Genomic DNA, 19,768 nt, shown 5'->3' on the forward strand with positions numbered 1-19,768 from the left:
AACAAAAGGCACTGCTCATACTGCTGCACAAAGTAAAAGACACATTTTGACTGCTTTCTTCACACACCTGCTTTCTTTTCTAATAAGCTCTCTAAATACACAGTAATAAGCTCTCTAAATACACAGCCGGAGTTCTGAGGCTTGAGGTATTTTTTGTAGAGATATATTAGTCAAATGAATGAAACACTTAAATCTTAGAGAAAAATTGGCAGCTTGATTGTAACAAAATTAGAGGTTACTACTTTAAACAATCCTTTACAGCTGTGGAATGTAAGGCATCCGCCATAATTCCAGCTTCAGTAAACTAAAGATAGAAGTTTCTGGAGACATTTGTTTTATTCAAGGTAATAGGAAAACCTATGAAAAAGGTGTTCAAGCATTTGAACCAGGGAAATATCTTCTTTTTAACAAAATTCCTACTGTTAGCAATATATTTTAAGAAAATATAGTTAACACAAGGAGAGATTGAGGTGTTGTTCACATATTTTATTAATTTGTGATTTTTTTTTGTCTTTGTGAAAATCTTAAAAAATTCAGTACATTTTATTAAAGTTAATTATCTCCTAATGTAATGCTATTAAAACAATGATGTAAAGCCACTCTGCAAAACTCGTGTGTGTTTGTGTGTGTGGTGTATGTCAACTAAATGAAAAGCCATTTACATGTTTGATCTACAAAATATGAATCAGATTAAATTCTCATAAACCAGGAAATAGAGGTAAAATAATTACAAATTCTGAACATTACTAAATGTGATGGCTTAGTGATATTATAAAATATCTAGATATTTATTATTTCAATCAAGAAACTTATATAGCAATGGAGAAATGAAAAAAAAGAATCAAGTAAAAGTAATATTTAGAGCTAGAATGTGTAAGAGATCCAACAATCACTTCAAGGATAAAATCTTTTGCTTCTGTCTACAATTTATTTTGTAGAAGGGATTATTTCTATCTGAGTAATTTTAAAGCTATATTTATCTAGATTAGGACCATGTCAATGTGAAACAAATTCCTATTAGAGGAAAAAGAAACCAAATAAAAGTATGTCATTCTCAAACAATTTCCAAATAAAGACCAAATTTGTTTTTGGATAATAGATTCAATAATTTCTATGTGAATTTAACAGTTTTTAAGCCCATTCAATATCTTTAAACTTAAACTTATTTTTTATGATTCACACTCTACTTCCATAAGAAGGTTTTGAAAGTTGTCAAAACCTTCATTCATACTATCAGGTAAACAAAAGATATCATAGAAGACTAGAAAGGCTACTACATTTGAAATTAGAAACTGGGTTTAAGACGCAGTCCTGGTTTCTCTACAAATTGTGTGTGCATAAAATAAAGGCTTTGGTTTAGATTATCTGTAAAAATCTTTACCTTCTAAATACTAAATTATGTAACAGTTTAAAATATCATCCATTCTATGTAAATCTGCATTTTAAATAGCCTTAAGCATGTAGCTGATGCTGATTATGAATTCCATGCTTCGCCTGTAAGTGAAAAATGTGTTGGTATTTAAGGGAGTACTTTTGATATCATCCCCTTATGTGAATGACCTGGAATTAAGGAATCAAGATGACTTCTGACATTTACAGTTTAAACAAACATGACACTTGAGCCATGACCATATCTTCTTTTTAACAAAATTCTTACAGTTAGCAATATAACTTTAAGAAAATACAGCTAACACAAGGATAGATTGAGATGTAATACAGAGTTACCTGAAAATAGAGATTATAAAATGGTCAGTTGAGGACAATTTAAAGCTAAAAAAACAAAACACAACAACACAAATACTTTAAAGTAGATTCTAACTTTAAAATTAAAAACATATCACTTAAAAAATTCAAACTTATGTTTGTTTGTTAAAAATTACAGATATATAAGATAGTGTATCGAAAGCAGGCCAATATTACAGAAGAGCAGAGTCCGCCAGCAGCCGCCCCTTGATTTAATGGGACATGGGTTCAGTTTGCCCTTCTCACCCGGGTGCCTAATCTACATCCAATCTGTTTCACTCATTTATTTTACCTATATAGCTGACTTGAAACTCATGCCTTAAAGCGGCAAAATAAGTTATCTTTAATGGAGAAATCATGTATCTACAAGAAAGGGGTCCAAGACATAATAAACACATAGGAAAAAAAAGAGTCAGAGAAGCAAATGTTGATAGTGTGTCTCTGGAATCATTAGGTGAGCATTTTGTGGATGAACAGGAATATTTGTTCTGTGTAGCAAGTATGTATATGTATATGTATATAAATATGTATATACAAATTGGGCTTTTATAGATCAACATCTCTCATCCATCAAATTGTGTGTGTGTGTGTGTGTGTGTGTGTGTGTGTGTGTGTGTATGTAAGGGTGAGTTTTATACGTTATTTTCTTGCCAGCTTCATTAAAATTTGTTTCATACCATCTTATTACTCCCTAGATAAACTGACAATACAATTTCCAAGTCTAAACAGCATCTGGAACATTAATGAGGTCACCTCATTGGATGTTTCCTGGGCATATACTTGACATTCTTCGGATAATAGATGATCTTTCTGTGACCCTGTCCCTTCAAACAATAGCCGTTCAATCGAGCCTTTTGGAAGACCTGAAAATATCTTACGTAGGTTGAGATCTCTAATGTCTGAACAAGATCAAGACCAATCTCAATGAAAACAATAATAATGAAAGTGATGTCCTCTTAATAAAGCAGCTTTGGTTCATCAAGATAACTAAGGGAGGCAGAGAAGACAGCATGTATGAATACTCTAAAATGAAGATGCATTCTTGGAAATAAAATATGGTTTATTTGTGGCTAGAAAAATGGGTTTGTAACTATCTATGTGTATGTTCACAGATTTGTAAGAATATGGGAAGGGTGTGATGGACGATCAGGCTGATTGTCCTCACAGAACTGTAAACCAATGATTTTTCAATGGAAATCCATTAGAAGGATTTAAGTAGGGAGAGATGATGATCAGATTAATGTTTTAAGATTATGTTGGCTATGGTATGGGAATGGCTTAGTACTTAGGACCAAAAGTAGACACAAGAAAATCAGAGAAGGCTTGGTCAATGAACTCCAGAGGGAAAAATGGGGAAGTTTAATATACGTTTTTGTGAGATAAAAGTGATAAAATGGGATATAGCTTGACATAAAAGTATTTAAACGTGTGATTAATTGAATACTGAGGAACAGAATAATAATCTGTAAAAGATAACTTTCAAGATTGACATACTACTGTCATATATACCAAATATTTGCAATTAATTATATCTTCTAATTTTTTAAAAAAATGCACCTACTTTATGACAAGCGGTGTTCTAAATGTTAGGATTCCAGGAGTGGCCAAAACACCAAAAATCCCTGCCATCTGGGAATTTATTCATATCAAGGGGAAGTAGATAATAGATAATAAACATAATAGATGAATAAATGATATGGCAGTTTAACAAAGTACTATGGAAATAACAAAAAGAGTAGGTCATTGCCGGATTCTAGGATGAGAAAAAAGCAAGAGATTGCAATTATCAGTAAGGTATGGATTCAGAGGATGACATTTGAGCAAAAATTCAGAATTCAGGAATTGAGTTATGTAGGATATCTGGCTGAAGAGCATTTTATGCCAAGAGAACATTCCTGAAAGACCTTACATTACAGGCAGTGATGGGTTTGAGAAATAGCAGTGCTTCTCCAAAGAAGAGTAAGAAAGCAAGGTGTGATGAAGTCAGAGAAATGACAGGAGCTCAGATCTTTTAAACCCCTGCAAAACATTATGAGAAATTTGTCTTTTGCAGTGAGCAACTCTTGGATATTTTTTATCAGTGATATGATGTGATCTTATTTATGTTTCAAAAGGAACATTCTGGCTACTGTGTTGTAAGAAGGGAAGCAAGGAGACTGGTTAGGAGGCTATTGCATTAATTGAGAAGAAGGACGATGGTGGTTCAAAACTAAGTACTTTCAGTGAAGCTGATGTAAGGAAGTCGACTCCTGGACAGAACCTTGAAGGTAGATGGAGTAGTATTGCCTGCTTTTGAAGTTATGAGAGCAGAAGGTCAATGATGACTCCAAGATTTTTCCTTTGAGCATTTGGAAAATGGAGTTGCCATTAAATGACTGGGAAAGGAGACTTTGTGGATCATATGTGAAGTTATTTTTAGGTGTGCTACTTTGGGGATTTTTTTTTTTTTTTTTTTTTTTTTTTTTAAACATCCAAAAGGAAAAGCAAAGTAAGCAGTTGGGCAGAGCCTAATATCTACTAGGTGGTTGTTAGCATATGGATATATGTTAAACCAAATAAACTCTAAAGGAAGAGGAAAAGAAAACAGAAAGAAGATCGAGTTCTGAGCCTGGGGGCATTTCAATATTAAGTGAGGAGGAGAAAATAATCTAGCAAAAGAGACCAAGAAACTGAGAAGAAAAACAAGAGACCAATAAAGAATATACTGGTGTTTTATCTTAGGAGCATTTTGTATTTCACGGTAATTATTACATGAAATGATGAAACTGAAACATGTATTTAAGGTTGGACTGGAGACACTGATATTTTTATTATGTAGAGAAAGTGTTCTCAACACTAACGCTGCTGATGTTTTGATCAGGGTAATTCCTTGTTGTGAGGGACTAGCCATTGTAGGGTGTTAAGCAGCCTTCCTGGACTCTACTCACTTGATGCCAGCAGTGCTCCCCATTTATGACAATCAAAAATATCTCCAGGAATTACCAAATGTCCCCTGGTGTGGGAGATCATCCTCACTTGAGAACCATTGATGTAGAACCACTGAGTGCTCTGTGAAGTGGGCTTCTTCAATGACTCTCTGTCACCAAATTAATAGAACCCTTAATTGTCCTCACTCCCAAACTCTTTCTTAAAATACAGTCTTTTCATCATTTCTGCGACTCTACATTTTCTCTGAATGCATTGGCCATAGCTTACTATCAATTTAATCAGGTTTAAGAGATTTGTTACAGTCTTTCTTTACTTTCCTTGTACTCTCTCCCAGATAAGCTAATCTAGTTTCATGGTTTTAGGTATCTCAACTATTCTTCTATTTCTTAATGCATATCTCTAATCCAGAGATCTAAGATCAAGCCTTGAATACACCACTGACTATGTGACACTCAGTTTGATCTCTTACAATCATCTCAGATATAACATGACTAAAACTGAACCCACAGTTTATAATCCTCAGTACCCATCAAGCTGTATTATTGAGAAATACAGGTATCAGTCTTGAGTCCTTCCTATCCTCATTTTTGACATTCATCCTATCTGCAAACAATTTAGTTAAACTTCTCTTTATTACCCTCCATTCCAGTGAGACTGTAATAGTGCAACCTACCACCTTTTCTAAGATGGACCACAATCCTCTGACGTGGTCTCCTCTTCTCGCTTTTTCTCCCACTAAATGCACCCTCTACCTACAGAGTAAATTAGTTGTTTTAGATATAAACAAGATGGTGTTACTTCCTTCTTTTCTCTTAGGTCTTAGATCAAATATGCTCTCTGCAAATGGGTCTTTACTGATCTTTCTATCCAAAGAAGACTCACAACATCTGAGTGTTTCTTACTAGATCATTATTTATTTATTTCAATATACTTTCAAACTTGGATTTTTTTTAGTATTTATTTATGAGTTCACTAAACTTTGTCTTTGTTCCCTAGGAAAGTAAATTTTAGGAGACAAGACTCTGTCTTATCATTATTGTAGCCCAAGACTACAGCACCAAACTTAACAAATGGAACTTGTTAAATAAAGCTCTAGGTATGAATGAATAAAACTTATCTTGTTTTCCTTAAAATGCTATACAGTTGATCAATAATTTCTCCTGGATTATTAATTATATAATATATATTATATAGCCTTGTAAAATGTATGTTCAGTAAAATTTTAAATATTGATAACAACTGTTACAGAGCAATTTATCTTTAATCAGTATGTATTGTTGAGTGCCTGTCTTAAGCAATCAACAACAAACAAGACACAAACTGGTAATAATATAATGATCTAATAGTTTTAGATTACTTTCAAAGTAATTATAACAAACGATTATAGTTGTGGACTGGTTTGAAGGAACACAGATGGTTTTAAAAATATTCTTGCTAAGCAAGTATAGACAGTTTCAATTTAGAATTATCATTACAATAAATTCAAAATAACAAAGAAAAAAAAGGATTAAAAAAAGAAACTATCAATTTTTACCAGTACCCAAATGTCAAAGTTTTTGCTAAAACTTGTGTACATACACACACTCACTTAAATGTGGCTATATTACACACCTAAACACTTAAGTGTGTGTGTGTGTGTGTGTGTGTGTGATATCACAGTTTTTAGCTAGGACTTCAATTAGAAATTTAAACCTATTAAAAGATAACTTAATTGAATATATTCTTAAAAGATTTTCAGAAAAAAAATATTTTTTCAGGTCTAATCAACTTTTTGAAGAAAATATATGATTATTAATGAATAAAATTGTAAGCATGTTCATTAGAACATTCTCTTTTGCATAATAGAAAATATGCCAAAAAATGGTATCTCATATTCACCTCTCAAAATTAGGTAGATCAGATGAACCATTTGTTTTGCTCAGGAATATTTAATTCTTGAATGGTAAAAATCTAATCTGCATTTCTAGTCATTTGAATTTTTAAAAGCATTGACCTAATTTATAGTGCATACTATCATGTACTTTTCTGTAGAGCATTTAATACTAGAAATGATAAATTGATAGAAAATATGTACAATTGTTGCATAATGCTATCACGTTGTATTCTGACTACTAAAATTCAGAAATCTCATTATGCTTTACATATAGATTGAATCATGTCAGTCTTTTGAGTTAAATTATTTAAGAAAAAAAGCCATTCATTTTGTATAGCCAAGGGGTTTATAAAATCATAAGCATTTCTATCTATACATAACTTAGTCTGCATTTGAAATTTGAATTTGTAATCATAATAAGTTTTCCAACCATTTTCACAGATTACAGAAGATTGTTTCCTTCAAGACTTCCAAAAAACAGGTCATATCAAACGTTACCTTTCTTTGGAATGGACTTCAGTTAACATTTATTTGTCTGAGTAATCTTCTTCTGATTTCTGATACAATGTGTTTTCTGCCTTTTACTGGGATGGAAATATCCCAATATTTTCAGTATCTATGAATATGCTTTCAAAATATTCTGCTATCACACGGCTATCTCCTTCCATTTGGTTCACTGATAACAGGGTTACAAATAGGGAACATATAGTTTGATTTGAGTATTTTTTTTCTTTCACCTACTGATTCAAAGAAATAAATTAATGTTCTATATTCTGCTTAGGGAAAAGTCTTGAGTTCATTTTTTCTAAGGGTAGGGAATTCTCATGTCAGTATCATTTAATATTCATATTAAAACTTTGATAAAAAAATTGCATGTTCATTAATCTAATGAATGACGAGCTTGTGACCATAAAAGAGCAAATACAATACAAGGCAGAGTAATTCATAAGGGTAGAAAATCAATTCTTTATGCATAAGATAGATTTCAGAGGAATAAATACAAATTGTCCAGGTAATAACTGAATAAACTATGTAACACATCATTTGGAAAACATATATATTTATGATTTTTGAAATTGTCTACTTCAATACTATAGTTATTTTTCAGATGAATAAGCTGAGACTCAGAGATGTAACCGATCTCTCAAGTTAAAGTCTAAATTTTGTCACATTGTAGGTGCATGGCCGTAGGTAAGTCATTTAATTGTTCTAGAATGCATACTGCTCATTAAATAAAGGTGTTATGTATGGCTTTATTCCATATTTATAGTATTGAGATACTGGGATTATAATAAGGTTTAGGAAGCAAAGTTAAACAATTGCCCTCATCAGTAACCTTAAGTACTTTTAAAAAAACAAATGCATAGGTTCAATTTTCCATGGAATGCTTACTGACTTAGAACATCATATTAAAACTCACATCTCAGAGGTTCCAACCTATAATCATGACATTTAGTTAGCTATACTGGGCTCCTAGAAAATGTACCCTACTGTTACCCTCTTGGGTAGGTATAAGAAGAGAGAGAGAAAACAAAACAAAACAAACAACAAAGAAACAGGAAGACTAGATGATACAATACAGATAATCACCACCATTAAAAGATTAAATGAAGTTTCATATCCTATTAGAAAAAGGTTCATCAATAGCTTCGACATCAGTTACAAAATATTCTATACCACATTAATGAAAATAAAGATTAAAATAATGCACGCAAGTAAGTATATAATATACAAATGAAATATATACATTTATATTTTGTGTGTATAAAAGTAAAAACCTAATTACCAAACATTAAACAAATTTCACCTCTGACCTACAATAAACACTATTCACTAAAGGACACTGATTATATATTATCAAACTCTCCCAGGATAAAATCAAAATGGTTGTCAAATCATTTTCACTGAAAAGTTATATTAAAAATAATTATAGATTTAAGTATTTTTAGCAACTATGAAATTCAGACAAGAGCAAATTGCAAATGATTTTTAATGTGATAATATGCATAATAGAGAACATCTTGCTAATCATATCATCAAAAACATCCTTGTCATCGTCAACATCATAACCGTCATTATCCTCATATTCCTGTTAATAACAGGCACCTAGATAGTACTTGCTATGTGCCAAAAACTGTTAATACTACTCTCTCTCTCTCTCTCTCTCTCTCTCTCTCTCTCTCTCTCTCTCTATATATATATATATATATATATATATATATATATATATATATATATATTCTTCAGTAAAACTTTATGAAATGAAGGGTATAGAGAGGCTAAGAAGCTAGTAAGCAGCAGGAACAAGATTGAAACCCTGGTAGTGTAACTATGATACACACTCTTATCTCTTCATTAATAGATACAATTGTACCATAGGAACAATGTTTTTGCAAAGCAAACTTCTGCTTTAGAGGTAAAGAAAGCTAAAGCTAGCCAAGACTCTTAGTTGGCCTTTTGGTCTGATAAAGAAAAAGGAGATTACATGTGAGCAATGGAGAGCAGAGTGATCTACTAAATTTCTTGGTTCTGTCCAAGAATGTTCTTAATATAACTAAAGCTATTGTGTAACACTATGTACAAGGAGGAAGAAATGAAGAAGCAACTCTGATATATACGGATTTTTACTCACAGTTAATTTAATCTCACCTGAATTTGAAAGCTAATATTGCTTCTTTTAAAATCAATTTCTTGCTATCTATTACTGATAAAAATATGTCCCAGATTTTTATCAAACGGGATTTATATAGTTCAAATCTTTATGATAGGGCTGGCCCGGTGGCTCAGGGGGTTGAAGCTCCATTCTCCTATCTCCAAAGGATGCCGGTTCGATTCCCACATGGGCCAGTGGGCTCTCAACCACAAGGTTGCCAGTTCGATTCCTCGAGTCCCGCAAGGGATGGTGGGCAGCGCCCCCTGCAACTAACGATTGAACGTGGCACCTTGAGCTGAGCTGCCACTGAGATCCCAGATGGCTCAGTTGGTTGGAGCACGTCTTCTCAACCACAAGGTTGCCTGTTTGACTGCCACAAGGGATGGCTGAGCTGCACCCTCCACAACTAAGACTGAAGGGACAGCAACTTGAAGCTGAACGGCACCGTCCACAACCAGGATTGAAGGGACAACAGCTTGACTTGAAAAAAAAAGCCCTGGAAGTACACACTGTTCCCCAATAAAGTTCTGTTCCCCTTCCCCAGTAAAAGCTTAAAAAAAAAAAAAAAATCTTTATGGTAGATCCCACTGCAAAAGGTAGTGAGGGCTTTCAGATATGTATTATACAACTGATTCTTTTCAAATACAAAGCTTCAATTACATCCTACGGTGATAGTACTTGACTTTTTGGTTGTGTGGGAATGGGCCAGGACCCATAAAAATGAGTATTTATCTGTCATTTTTCTCCCAGGTTACTTCAAAATATAAAATACACAATAACTTGACATGCACTAAAACAAAAACAACAACAACAACAAAAAAGAGAGTCTATGATCACAAATCTAAATAAATTTTCTAGTTTACTTTTCTCAAAAGTACTAATCATAATAATCAACATGTCCAACATATACCAGCAAAAAATATTGCTCTGTTTTGGATGTTCCCTAAAATATAGTTATCAGGAGTCAGAAAAAATGGTTACACTATGGAGCTGATCTCTTGCCCTAGAAGATGAACGTATTTCTCACATTGTTAAAAATGAAACAATTCTCTCTCCATATTTTTGACAGTCTATTTTCTAACATAAAAACAATTAATGGTTCCTAATCTCATCTCATGATGAAAGAAATCTCATGTTCATAATATATTGTTTAACATTATAAATATAAAATGTTCTAGAAATGTTTGGTATCATTCATTACCATTCTTATATAGCTAAGTTAAATACATTAACACAAAAACGTAACAGAATGAAATTAAAAATAAATTATATGCAGGTATGAGAAGAAATGAGTAGAGAAATGTTTTATTTCTATATAGGGAGAATTGGGGGGAATCACTGGATATATTAATTACCTCCTATAATCAGATATTGTGATTGATGTATTAAAATTAAACAGGAAGGTGAAAAGATGTAAGCCTTCAGATAACCAATGTTATTTACTTACAATCAAGCCACTGTTTGCTTGCCTTTTTTCTCTGTCATGGACCCTTTTGTAGAAAATGCCGCCTGGATTAAACTGAGTACTCCAAATAATCATATCTCTTTGATAATACACATCCATCCCTGTTATCCTTGAATTATGTTCAGTATGAGAAATTTGTTGATGATCGCCACTGTAGTTGAATGGATATATAAAACCCAGGATATCAGTGTCATTAGCAATGTAGAGAACTTGATCTTCAGAGCCTGGAGATTATTATAATAAAATACAAAAATAAAGTAAATTTCAACTAATGTAAAATTAATTATTGTTCTGTTAAATTATCTTGAATTCTTAACACAGTTTCTTGCTCAATAAAAATGACCAACTTTATACATTCTTTTAATCTTCATGACATTTTTAAAATTTAATTTATTGGGGTGACAATGGTTAATAAAATTACATAGGTTTCAAGTGTACATTTTGATAATACATCATCTGTATACCACATTGTGTTTACCACCCAGAGTCAGTTCTCTTTCCATCACCATATGTTTGACCCCCTTTACCCTCTTCGACCAGCCCCCCACCCCTTACACTCTGGTAACCATTAAATTGTTGTCTATTTCTATGAGTTTTTGTTTCTTTGTTTGTTTGTCTTGTTCCTTTGTTGCTTTCAGTTTTATAATCCACATATGAGTGAAGTCAATATGGTTCTCTAATTTTTCTGTCACCATATGCCAAAATTAACTCCAAATGGATCAAAGACCTAAACATAAGACGTGACACAATAAACTGCATAGAAGAAAGCATAGGTACTAAACTTATAGATCATTGATTCAAAGAGGATTTTATGAATTTGACCTCAAAGGTAAGGGAAGTAAAAGCTAAAATAAATGAATGGGACTATATCAAACTAAAAAGCTTCTGCACAGCAAAAGAAACCATGAACAAGACAAAGAGGAAACCAACCAAATGGGAGAAGATATTTGCAAACAAAGCCTCCAATAACGGGACGATATCCAAATATAGAAGGTGCCAAAAAAATGTACATACATTTTAAGAAAGGAAAAAACTGTATTAAAATTGCAATACTCAAAATACATCAATAACAAAAGATGAATACAAGTCATGTGTATACATTTTTATGGCACACCTGGTATATAAGGCACTCATACAACTTAACAACAGAAAATAATCCAATTAAAAAAGGACCTGATCGTGTTATTTTTAATATACAGTTACCTATGCATTTCTAAGAGTTATTAATGTAGATTTTCTTAGGGCACAGCTTATCTTATGACTAGAAATTAGATATTTATAGCAAACATAGATTTATGAAGAGGGATTTCTATTTGATAAGTCACAAGATATTCTGTTCTGCTGTTTTCTCAATATTCAGATGCTATATTGTGTGTTCATTAAGCTTCAAACATTTCTGAGCATTTAGTTTGTGCACTTGAGAGATCATCACCTTAGGCTAACAAATGAAAATTAAGATATGAAGAATCTTCTTCTTCCAATATTCACATATCTTAAGTATTCTTTTATTTTTATTATACAAAGATATCAATATTTATTACATTAAAGTGCCATCATCTCAATGTTATCTAGAATCTTGCTAAGTGGAATTCTTGGGCCTAAAGTTTTGATACCTACAATACAATGCTGATATCATACGCATTCTGAGACAAGTAAAACCCTAAAGCAAATCCTGAAAGTATTAATTAAAATATTAATGAAAACATAAAGATTAAATTGCACGTATAATACCTGCAAATTTGCAAAAATAATAATGCATGAGGGGTAGTTCAGCTCTATAGGTTTAAGAGCTTTCAGTGAAAGTTTACTATGGAGCAGGCACTAGTTAAGCCTTTCACAATTTATCTCCTCCTCTTACAACAACTGTGGAAAGTAGGTATTACTATTCCTATTTTACAGATATGGAACTGAGGCTCAGAAAGTTAAATAATTCCCCACGGCCACACAGAAAAGTGTAATGCTGGGATTCAAATACAGGTATATCTAACTTCATAGCCCATGCTTGATCCACTCAATCATGCTGTCTTCCTCTTGTGATAACTATTTTATTAACATTGTCCGATAATGCTCTATAGCTAACAATATTTAAGTCTCAATATTATTTAGTAAAAACATATTTGCATTAAAATCCATATCTAAAAATGTCTGAAATCCATATCTGTCATTTAATTTTAAAAAATGATATACTTAAATGGAGGTGGTCTGAATTTGAAAGCATAAATTTATTTTAAACCCTTTTAAAGTCTTACTCAAAAGTCCATTCTCCTTGTAATGATTATCTTTAACCTGCTAGTTTGATCCATAGTGTAATTTCTCAAATACACTGAGAGTAGGCCATAAAGATACTTTACATTCTATTACATTGGCTTTTAAACTTTTACACCCTCCTGACAAAATTATTTTAACAGTAACCATGTATTTGATAGTTGTGTCTATTAATCATCCCAGACTAGATTAATTAAGACTAAAAACAATCCAACTGGGAAAATTAGCAGTAGAAAGGGACTTATTTTATATTATGAGACATGAAGCAACTGCTAAAATATAACACGAACCTTTTTTTGCTGCTAAAATATAACTACTGCTAAAATATAACATGGACCTGTAAGATGTTTACAGCAACATTACACTAACTTTTGAAATAATGGTTATAACTTACCTTTTGCTATGCAGGTGTTATTTCTTTCTTGAAAATTCTGGTCACATAAACATTTATATGATCCTTCCATATTTATACATTGTTGGGAACATGTACCAAAGACCAAACATTCATTAAGGTCTGAAAAGAAGAGCTCATGATAGCATCATCATACCCACAATTAGTATTTCCATTCTTTCTACATTTCCAAAATGACGAATTTCTTTTCTCTTATTTCAGCTTATTTCTATTTCTTTTGTTGTCCTTTCAAACTCTATTCTGCAACATGTGGAATATTTTTAGGTCATAATAATGCTTTGACAATATTTTCAGTATAATAATTTATCAGTTGTTTGTACATTGGTTGTTAATCCACTTAACTTATTGAAACATCCATTTCAAATTTCCCTACTAATAGCATTCACTCAAATAAACAGGTCATGAGGTTTCCTTTCAAGCTTGTTTCTCATTACCTAACTCTATACCTTTGCACGTGTCATATACTGCTCCTTTGTCCTTGCCCCCCTTTCCACAAAGAATTTCTACTCATCTTTCAAGATCCACTTGACCTGAAGCCTTTCTTGGTCTCCATCGGTATATAGTAGTGATTGCCCATCCCATAGTTTCCACACTCTTTGCTGTTTTGGTATTTTTCTCTTACAGCATTGTTCACACTATATTTCACAAGACGGTTATACATTCATATCCACTACTTGACTGGCAGTCACTTGAGGGCATAAATTATGATTTATTCATTTTTTATTGCCAGCATTTTGCACAATGCCTGGCAGAGAATGAAGATATGGATGCATCTCTAATACATCTCTGGATTCATATAGATGAAGTGATTATGTAACAAGAAGGGCTATGTGAATTAAACAAGAAACCAGATTCCTATATATAAATAAATATATAAATCATAAGTAATAAATAAACAAAGCACAGGCAATATTCTGTGTCTTAGCACATGCCTCTAATTGTAGTGGCTTGAGCAGGTCCAGGATTGAGGTTAGGTGATTTTGGTGAATTATCTACTTTGTCTTTTTTCCTCCTCTTCTTTTGCTTTCTATCAGCATAATTCCTCTGCTGTAATTATGTGGTAAATCTGTGAGATAAACCCTTCCCTTGAATTAGAGAATTTAAAGATAAGTGCAGTAATAATAACTATCTTTAGTTTAGCACTCAACAGTGTTCTAAAGGCTTTTGGCAGAGACAAGGACTTTCCCAGTGACACATGTAAATGACAGTGCCGAGGCTCACACTCAGGCTTTCTGATTATGTGGTCCCTACTCTGATACTTTGCCCAAGGAGAACGTAAGTGCTCTCATGACAATTAATTTATGTTTGAAATGTAGGGTAAAGATTTTTTTTAAAAATATGTTTACTTGTTTTAATGAGCATTATGCCAGGGATTAAGTAAAATAGATATTATCAGCACTGAACCATCAAAAAATATTACAACAAATATTTTTCATTTGTTTGGAACCTGTAATTTTAAACAGGAAGTGTTTTGTTACTGTGGGTTTCCTTGGATATGAAATGAAAATAAGCAAAAACCAGCATAATTTGATAAAATCTCAGCTCCCTCACATGGCCCTATAATGGCCAGGATCACCACTTTCTCTTCATTTCTAAAATAATGTCTGTATTATGAGCTTTGGAAGAGAATGGAGGAACCCCATACATGTCTAATCTCTAGACCAGTGTCTTCCACACAACAACTGCTATTCCCTTTCTATGTCTCTTCTGCGATTCTGTTTTTTCTCTTTTCTTTAGACGTTCCAATTGAAGTGTTTTGGTTTTTATATCAAATATCAATTTCTTAAGCTTTTTTTTTTCTTTTTTTCTTTTTTTAACTATATAAAGGAAGAGCATAAATTTAAATTCTTTGAATTGCAAATCAAACCAATGTCTATCTTCTCCTCCACACCAAATCAAAACTCCTTTTCTTTACTATTAACTCTCCATTTATTAAATTAAGATGAAAATTTTATTGTTCAAAAGTTACTCATTTACACAACAAAATTTTACAGAAATAGTGGATTCATAGCAATTTAACTCAGTGTAGCTTGTAGGTTATATTTGCCATGAAATATAATTAAAAATAAAGAACATTCTGGGACTATTATTTCTAAATTCTGTATGTATATACAGGAAACAAAGCCTACTATTCACAAATATGAGCAAATTAATGTTATTTGAAATGAAAATCTTGAAGGGACTTTGTGTGTGTGTAGTGTGTATGTGTGTGTGTATACGTGTGTGGTATGTGTATGTTTATATACAATTGATAAAAAGTGTCTAGGAAACAACAAATATTCTAGGCTTGAAAAATAATTTGCTTTCTTTTTAAAAGAGAGAAAACAAGTCGCCAGTTTTCAGTGTTTCATTTTAATGGAGAAATGAAATGTCATGAATAATCCAAGTAAGTATATTACTCACAATGTACATAAATATGACATGGATACACTTCTTTCCCTTTGGCTGAGTACAATTAATTTTTCCAATGATTCCAATTTGATTGATGTGATGTAAAATCACTTTTTTTTTTATTCAAGAATAACACAAAGAGATAATAGAAAAGGAAGCAGTAGGTGAAAGCATTTTAGGACTTGAATTTATCCTAGATAAGCCAGACTTAGATGATTTAGATTTGGCTCTAATCCAATAATATCACTTTTAGTGGAGAAAGTTACAGAAAGTACATATAGGTCTGTATTTTGTAGTTCTATAGTTAAAGACCTGACTTAAATTATATTTACATCTAACTTACATATTTGCTGGCTATCCTACATGCTCAATTTTTAAATGATCTCAAGTACTCGTAAGTTGACAGCGATTTATTTCGATCCCGTCTTTGAATTTTGAAAGACAATTCTTGGTAATACAAAGCACTGTGGTAGACATGGTGTTAGAACAAAAGCTCACAACACTCCAAAAGTGAATTTCCTATTGCAGGACTGCAAATGCTCAACTGGAGAGAAATGGGTCATCATAAACACATTCTTGCATGAAGTGCCTCTAATTCTCCAATTGTTCCAGAACCAGCAATTTCATTATTTGTATTTCAAAACAGAATTGTAACAGTACTATTGAAATTCCTGGAGGTCTGAATCAGCTGCAGGAAAGGCTCCATAGCCTCAGTGACATTAGCTTAGCCTTAAAAATGCACAGGATCTTGATCCCAGGACTTTCACTTTCATAAGTAAACAGGTAGACACACAACATAGACACACAGCATTTTGATGAAAATCAATCTTGTGTCATCTCACAATTTTGCAGCTTTGGGAGCCTTTTAAAACATAAAGATTTAAGAGAAAGCTGTTGAGGAAATGTACTATACCTTCACACTGTCTGTTTTTCATGTTTCTCTGAAATCCAGGCTTACAGCGACAAAAAACAGATGTTTTTATTTGATTACAATATGCATCATCTCCACATGGATTCACATTATCTTCACAGGTATATTCAGTTGGAGCTGGAATTTAAAAATATGATCAAAATTAATATAATTCTAATTCCTGAAGTATTAGTTTATTTATTTATTTTTCTTAATTTGAAATTATATGTATTTTACCATAGATGACTCTTTGAATTTATAAAATTATGGTCTTCTCTCCATATATACCCTTGTTTCTTATAAAGGTACAGAAGAAGATAAAAACTGAATTCATTTACAGAGAATATAGTTTAGAACAAATTGCCAACAGCTAATATTTACAGCTGTTATCAAGCTATGCTACTTTCTAAAAGGAAATCAAGAATCGATGATTCAAATCACAAGCTACCTTTACAGTATTATGATGTATGCATACTACATCCTTCTCTAAGAACCAAGACATCTCTGAGAAACTACCTAGGGGTACATTCAGGAATACAACCAAGGGTACTACCATGTTACCAGAGCAGGTAGACTCAATTGGCAGCTCTTAAACTTTTATAGAATGGACATATGTCTGAGGATTGAGTGTGTAGCATGTTCCAATGGTCATGGGTTGCAACACAGGTTAGCACGCACTCTGAGTTATATGTAGTTCCAGCATAGTTGTTAGAATTTCATTGCTTTATATCCCATTCAGCAAAACATTGTAGAATGCAAATAAAAGAAGGGACATTATTATAGGGGCAACATTAAATTAGCTTTATTTTGCCTAAACAAATCAAATTATTGAGCAATAGGAGAACTTTAATTAGCAGAATTGGAACCATTATCAATCCCCACTAACTCTTGAATATTTTACAATTAAGTAAATTACACCAGTGGAATTATACTATGAATTAGATATATGGGGCCATATCCTTAAACTCATTGCTTCATCATCCAGTGGGGAAAAACTTAGATGCATAAATAAGAAAAAAAAAAAAAAAAAAGACTCAAAAATAGGAAGTATTATGTGGCTTTTATAAGCAACCTTAATTTAGGGTTATAGTTCAATTATTTTTTAATATGGAAAATAAATATCAAACACTATCTAAACACCAAATTCTTAACAGTCAAGGCCTAATAACTCAAGTAACACTGCACTCTAACTGAATAAAATAATGATGGTTTCTTTAAGAATAATTTGTCAACAAATTAAAATTTTAAAACACTGAATAAATTATTAAGACCTTCATTATCACTCAACAAATATCAATGTTTGTGAAATTCAAAAAGTATTAAAATTACATTTTAGAAACTAAAATATTAAGAAGTATAGATTTCTCTGATGACATCAAAGTCTGCCTTAGGATATTGAATTCTCAGCTGTTGCTCCAAAAAGGGTACTCATAGCAAAATCAACCTTTCCCACCTCATCCTTTCTGATATTAAGTGATGTTCAACTTTGCTTTTGGCAAAAGCTTAAAAAAAGGTTATACTTAAGCATATTTTGAAGAACAATTTTTTATCATAGTAGTAAAGAAAATTTTGGTCATATTGAAGCATAAATTGGACTTTACATGTCCCTGCACTTTAACAGAAAACAAACTCACTTATCCTGCAGCCTTGTTCATCTGAACCATCTCCACAGTCATCAAGCTGGTCGCACTGGAGGTCCATGGGGATACATTTTTTATTATTGCAAGCAAATTCATCTTTTTTGCAAGGTCTCACTTTATATGTAAGCTTACCTACAGAGCCATTAAAAATGATTAGTGTTTCACCAAATCAAAACAATTTTACTGAGCACATAACATGTCCAAGACTTTACTAAATGCTATGAAATACATGGGTCCACAATCCTTTATTTGAAGCTTTAGGGACAAGTTTTAAAACTCTGAAATGCTTGGATTTTTTGAAAAATAATAATGCATTTATCCGACAGTAAATGCTATCTTATTTCTACAGGAAAATGTTTGGGTATTTAATTTACCCTGAGTGGAATGTTTTAAAATAATGTAAACTGCATCCAGCCAGATCAAGTCGGGGTTTGTTACCAAGTAATTTTGCCACATAATTTAATAAGTCTTTGGTTTTAAGAGTTCTTTTAATTTCAGAATTGTGAAAAAGAGACTGTATACACACACACATGTAATCTATATAAGCGCATTCCACCCCAAGGAGCTATTAAACAGAGAACATTTTTAAACCACTATGTTATTTCTCTCATGCAATATTTTCTTTACTAAAGTGCCTATACCCAACAGAGATTTACAGACTCTGGATAAAGTTCCACAGCTCTACTATGCAAATGAAATGTCAGCAGATTATTTTCATACCCTGGCAGAAGATCAAATGACTGAAAAAAATACCCTGACGCACACGAAAAAAATACTTAAATTTTTTTGAGCTCTAAATTCATTATATTATTGTATAGCTGCCACTGAATCAATTATTTCACATTTAAAGGATTTACCACCACAGTGATCTTCATCTGAGTTGTCCCCACAGTCATCAATCCCATTGCACATTTGTTCAGGCTGCAGGCATATTCTGTTATTTCTGCATCTGTGAGGTCTTGTGGGGGGGCAAAGATATTTGACTGAAAAAAAAAGAAAAAAAGAAAAACCAAAGCAGTTCCTTTGGGTACACTGACTTATGCATAACCATAGTTCTTTTGTCTTCCTTTTTTTTGTTTTCTTTCTTTTGAAATCTATAATCTAGATTTTCTGAATGTCTTCTGTTGTGGAAATTGCCTACATGTAGATACCAGAAAAATGTGTGATAACAGAAGCTTGTGATCCTAGTTATTTATATTAACTACAGAAAAGAGTGCACAGCTGTAAAGCCGAATGAAATAAGAAAAAGCCAGACTTCATGGTCTCATTTCCAGCTGCCTTATTTCAGCCTCCTTCACTTAGTGTACCAAATTAATTTATGCCTATGGTTTATACAACATGGCGGGACACTTAGCTATCTGAAAGAGCAATTTCACACAGAATAGAGCTTGAGAAAGCATATGTTATAGACCTAAAACTGAAAATAGGCTATCCAATGAAAAGAATATTTCAACAGTACTAAAGATGGGTTTTTTACTCTACGTCTCT

General features: G+C 32.4%; 1 protein-coding gene across 4 annotated transcripts in view; it reads right to left on the reverse strand.

Annotated features, from left to right (window-relative positions):
* Positions 1–19,768, reverse strand: part of LRP1B (LDL receptor related protein 1B) — a 1,805,568-nt gene that overhangs the window by 96,092 nt on the left and 1,689,708 nt on the right. For 3 of the 4 annotated variants that reach the window (XM_074335779.2, XM_074335774.2, XM_074335783.2), the window contains exons 73-77: positions 19,138–19,263; positions 18,275–18,412; positions 16,644–16,778; positions 13,322–13,441; positions 10,645–10,886 (exon numbers count right to left, since the gene is read on the reverse strand). In XM_074335779.2, the coding sequence (XP_074191880.2) occupies positions 10,645–10,886; positions 13,322–13,441; positions 16,644–16,778; positions 18,275–18,412; positions 19,138–19,263 (761 nt within the window). The remainder of the gene's footprint in view (positions 1–10,644; positions 10,887–13,321; positions 13,442–16,643; positions 16,779–18,274; positions 18,413–19,137; positions 19,264–19,768) is intronic. The other variant, XR_012497488.2, reaches the window with a different exon arrangement.

The sequence above is a fragment of the Rhinolophus sinicus genome, chromosome 17, assembly GCF_057876585.1.
Source record: "Rhinolophus sinicus isolate RSI-liver-muscle chromosome 17, RSI-T2T, whole genome shotgun sequence".
NCBI lineage: Eukaryota > Metazoa > Chordata > Mammalia > Chiroptera > Rhinolophidae > Rhinolophus > Rhinolophus sinicus.